Below are 5,000 nucleotides of genomic sequence, written 5' to 3' on the forward strand. Positions count from 1 at the left end.
GTATAGAGTCGCATATTTATTTATTTGTTAGTTAGACAAAAATAATGGCAAAATAAAAACAAAATTAAGAAAAGATTTTGTTTTAGCTCTTCAGAAGCTTAACCCATTCACACCGGGGTGATTCCAGCTCTGAATGGTCAGAATGCTGGGGTTTTCGAACGCATAAGCCTAATGCCTTGGGATTCTCAGGTGCACTAGCAGCGAGCCTGGCCTGTCCGCTCGCTCACCCCGAGCACCGGCCTTGACCAAATATCTCGTCACCGGCGTCTGACCCAAAAACCATGAAACGTGTTAGCACGTCATCCAGCGTGAATGGGTTAAAAGAAATGCAAATAACGCTTATTACTTTTTATTCCATGTAGGAAAACTAAAATCATGAACCAGTCATGCAATGTAGGGAATAGAGAAGTGCAAGTGGTTTAAAGTTGGACAAAAACTATTTTTTACTAACAAGTAAATGGTGTGAATGAATGTTCTCCATGGTGATTGAATGATAAAAAAATGATGCTTAAGCTGCTCTGCATGACCCAGAAATCAATATGCAGTAGATGCTCTGCAAAAGCTCCAACTCATTGACAAGTTAGCAATTACAGACCCACATAACCCATTCATTTAAAGAAGCTGAAAGTCTTTTTTTCCACTCTAAAGCGGGACTTTTTTGCAAATTGGAAAGCTAAATGGTTTTGGTTACTTTCTGTCAATATTGCATAGGATGGTTTAAACAGATGTGGACTGATTTTGTATAATGATCAAGCATATAATTTAATATTATAGATGGCTTAAATGTAGAAGGATTCTGCATACCAGAGAAATGATCACATGATTTATCTGCTGTTACAACTTCCAAATAACCACTAGTGCATTATGACTTCAGCAAAGGATGAGAAGTACCACCCTTCTGCACTGCTGTTATTCATAGCACAATAAGTTGTTTTATGATTTGTTGAATAAATATATAGAATATATAGAATAAATGAAAAGCAGTCTCAGAATATATGCTTTAACACATAGGGTAGATAATGAAGTATCCTAGGGCATATGACCCAAATAGAAGTGACAAAGTAAAGTAGGCAGCACCATGCTTCTTCTCTCAATAGGATGTAGGGTTGTCACAATTAATGTGCAGGCTTTAGATGTAACTTCCATCGTGTAATGATCTTAACAGTTATAAACTATTCATTATATGTATTATTAAGGCTGAGCCATTAAAAATGACATCATTAATAATCACAAGCAATAGAATTCTCAAGATTTAGAGGGGGGGATGAAGTTACTCTCTGTCTACTTTAGAGACCAGAGAGAAATGCAGGTGATTTTGTTTAATCACTGAAGGTGGGCATTTTTAGTCAGTGAATCATTAGATATTCTAAATTTAAAGAGCGCAGCCCACACAGTGGATTTTGCATGATATAATGGAATGTAAAGATATAGAGAGGTATTTGTGTAGGATTTTTTGGCAGTTGATGGGAGCATAGGAAGGAGATTGCAGAAACATTTAGTTTATCATAGAAAAGTTCTAGTTGACATAAGAGAGAATGAATTTCACTTTCAACACTGGCAGAATTGATTATGATATTTTTCTAAAATTGCAGTGTGTGCCAGCATTACAGGGTGAATTTTGGATTTTAAAAGACATAAAAGATAGATAGGATAAGTAAATAATTATGGCAACATTATTCAGTCTGTAAGGGAAATACTTATATATCAGTTTTTGTTCTATGATGTTATAGGCTAAATTCAAGATTAAGAGATAGATGATGAATATGGTAGACCAGTGTCCCAACAAGAGAACTGATTGTGTGACATAGCAGAAAAAAGGTACCTTATATACATTGCTGAAAGTTAGACTATACCAAGAAAGCAGCAATAAAAAGATGATCATAAAACTCACAGTAATTTGCTGAAGCAAATTACATCTCCAATGAATCTTAAAGAAAGACTTATCTAGTCATTGATATAAGGAGGTTGTAAGCAAAAGCTTATTTAGATAACAGAAAGGAGAAGATTTTACTGGATGGGTCTGAAAATAAGAAAAAAAAACACAATATGACTTTTATAATCAGTGGCATGATATTGTGTCTCGGGAGAAATGGCATATAAAGTTACTTTAAACCCTTAACTAAAAATTTATAGTCTAAATTTTTGTTTGATTAATTTTGTGACAGTCTTACAGGTAAGCTGCTACTGTATTCAAGAGAAAATGCTGTGAGAGCCAATTTTCTGTTAGTTATATCCTAGAGTTACAATTTTTCAATTTTACATAAGGCTTAAAGAAAGCACTTCAAATAACTGTTGTGTAACTCCTTAGGATATAACATCATTGTTTCACCAAAGACTCAGAAACCAGAAGAAAAATAATCTGAGAAATGATAGCTTCAATGGGTCGTACTCTGCCTATCTCTCCCTTCCCCAAGTTGTTCTTCTCCTTTGTCTGTGCTTACCTTGGCTGTGTAACTGTGGTTCATGATCTGGTGTGGCCTCATTGCAGGGCGCCATCCTGACGACCATGCTTGCCACTGCGTGCAACTTCTCTAGTAAGTCTGTGGGAATGCTTGTATCAGATTTTCCGAGTTTGTATCTTTTTATTAACATTATTCCAGTTTTCCTCTTTCCTTAACTTTGTTCCATGATATTTTCATGCCCATCTTCACCTTTTTCATATTCTGGGTTTACAGGCTGCTGCTGGATCTGCGCTTATGTAGTCATCTGTTTGATTTTATCAAGATTAAACAGATGAGACCAATGTAATATCAAACCTGCATATCTTTAGCTTGGTTTTGTAGGGTTTGTTCTGACTGTGATATACAGGTTTGATATTTAACATTGGCTTGTCCTGTATTTTCTTTTGTTCCATATCACGGTTTGTCTTTTACCTTTACTACTTTTTTAACACGTGTGATGCTTATTTTGTTTCGACTGACCACTTCTGCTCCATCTGCGATCTTGGGTACTTGGTCTCCAGCCAACATTCTCCACACCTACATCCTTGTCCATAACCCCGAACCGTACTGCCTCTAACAATAAACTTATTGATTGGTCTTCATCCTAACCTGCTCTAAGGCTTTCTATTTAATTCCCTTGAGCTCCTTGCTGTCCGACCCTCTTCCTCCTAATGTCACCTTATATCATTTCATTTTCTCTGTGAAGAAACCTGTTTCCTGCCAGTTCTTTCTCCATTCCTACCCTTTGCTATCCTCCTCCTGTCAAGCCCTTACCGTTGGTTGCCGTGTTGCAGGGTGCGATCCTGACGACAATGCTGGCGACTCGCAACTTCTCCAGTAAGTACGAAGCACAGGGTAAGTGGGCATCCCCTCTAGGCGGCAGTGGAACCCTAACCTCCCAGCTGACTGACTCCTTGTCCCCAGTTTAAGACTCCCCTCAATCAAGTCATTGCAATGCCATAAGTTCAAGTTGTGGAGTCATCATACTGAAAGGAAATGGCATGGCTTTGAGTTGGGACTGGAACAAGCACCTGTAATCCATACTGCCTTGTCTTACGCTGTTCAATTTAACCTTTGTGGATCACGTTTCATTTTCAATACCCTGAGGGGGAATAAAGGCATCATGGATTAAAGGTGACCTTTCAGGATGGGTTATTGGGGGGAGTCAGGGGCTGATGATATAAGCACTCCTACCTAAGATTCTTTGCACTCCTCTGGGTCATGATCTTTGTGAAGTTAAAGATTATCCATGTATCTGCCCTAATGGCTTGTGGTCATCCTATTCGTGGACTCTTTAGTAGAGAATAGACAGAAGTCCCTGTGTTCACGCTTTTAGTGCAATGTCCAAATCATTACCAAATATTAGAATATAAACTGATGAAGAGAGATACAAAGTATTATGAGACGTTGCAAGAAGCCTGAAGGAATGGGACACATTTTCATTTAGTGTTTTGATGTTACCATATTTTATGTTGCAATAAATCTAACAGTTGGTGTCAAGAGCTCACCACAGATGTGATAAATAATAACAGTGAGGGCGAAATTAACATAGGTAGTGGCCACGTACGTGTGTGAGCTGTTGTCCATTGAACGTTTTTCAGATAATTTTATTGTATTACACGTACAATATGATGAATCATTCATGTAGATAATGATAAGACTGTTAAATTAAAAATTCTACACGTAAAATTTTGAAAAGTCTATGTATTTTAGTAATTTCCTGAAGTAAATGTACATTACGGCTTAAAAGAGTTGTCTAATTGTAGTAATGTAGTGAATACTTGATCCCTACATAAAATAAATGTAGATGAACTTGAATACTGTGTTCAAAATTGGGTCTGTAATTTTGACTTTTCTAAAGTCAGATTGAACTCAAATTTAAACACAGTGTAGTGCCAAAAAGACAGATTACCAGTGAATAACATAAAGGGCTGTTGACTATTAGTGATTCTTGTATTAATCATTATTAGCACATAAACATGCCTACACCAACATAAACCCATATGAAAGGAGAGAAAGGGAAGCAGAATGAGAGAGAGAGATATGGTTAGAGATAGAGTAGAAATATCAATAAGATGTAATACTTGTTTTTGCGAGTTTATTTGAAAAGGAAAGTAAGTAGAACAATCTAATTTACTCAGTAGATATTTGAAATGAGTATTGATACTGTATACAGATGTCTGTATATTTATGGCTAGGGGAAGCTTTTGCCCATACTAGGACATTTTTTAATTATTGCATGCTGGTTAGATGGTAATGAAGTTTTAGTTTATTTATATGCAGGTATATTGTGAAAATGTTTGGGAGAGAAAACCTGTTTTAGATTTGGTGATACATGCTAGGGAAAAGTGGCAGGACATATATATTGCAGGTCAATTATAGTTTTTCAAGTTGTGAGAAAGGGGGTAAGAAGGGAGGGAGAGAGTAGAGGGGTCAGAGGGTCAAAGTGAGAGTTAGAGAAAGAGAAGTTAAGATTAAGAGTTAGAAAAGAGAGGAAAGAGAGTGCGAGAGAGATGATATGTATGTATTTGTGCTTGTATATTGTGAGAAAACCACATA

The 5,000-nt window shown here is 36.7% G+C and overlaps 1 protein-coding gene across 47 annotated transcripts in view; it reads left to right on the top strand.

The window, feature by feature from the left end:
- Window positions 1-5,000, top strand: part of CaMKII (Calcium/calmodulin-dependent protein kinase II) — a 141,344-nt gene that overhangs the window by 86,316 nt on the left and 50,028 nt on the right. For 17 of the 47 annotated variants that reach the window (XM_086535076.1, XM_086535080.1, XM_086535067.1 and 14 more), the window contains one exon: window positions 2,489-2,534. In XM_086535076.1, coding sequence (XP_086391202.1) covers window positions 2,489-2,534 — 46 coding nt within the window. Of the gene's footprint in view, window positions 1-2,488; window positions 2,535-3,235; window positions 3,297-5,000 lie in introns of all 47 variants that reach the window. The other 30 variants (XM_086535113.1, XM_086535077.1, XM_086535068.1 and 27 more) reach the window with 2 other exon arrangements.

This window comes from Penaeus japonicus, unplaced genomic scaffold (assembly GCF_977035675.1).
Source record: "Penaeus japonicus unplaced genomic scaffold, GWHDUDI00000001_assembly GWHDUDI00000042, whole genome shotgun sequence".
Lineage (NCBI taxonomy): Eukaryota > Metazoa > Arthropoda > Malacostraca > Decapoda > Penaeidae > Penaeus > Penaeus japonicus.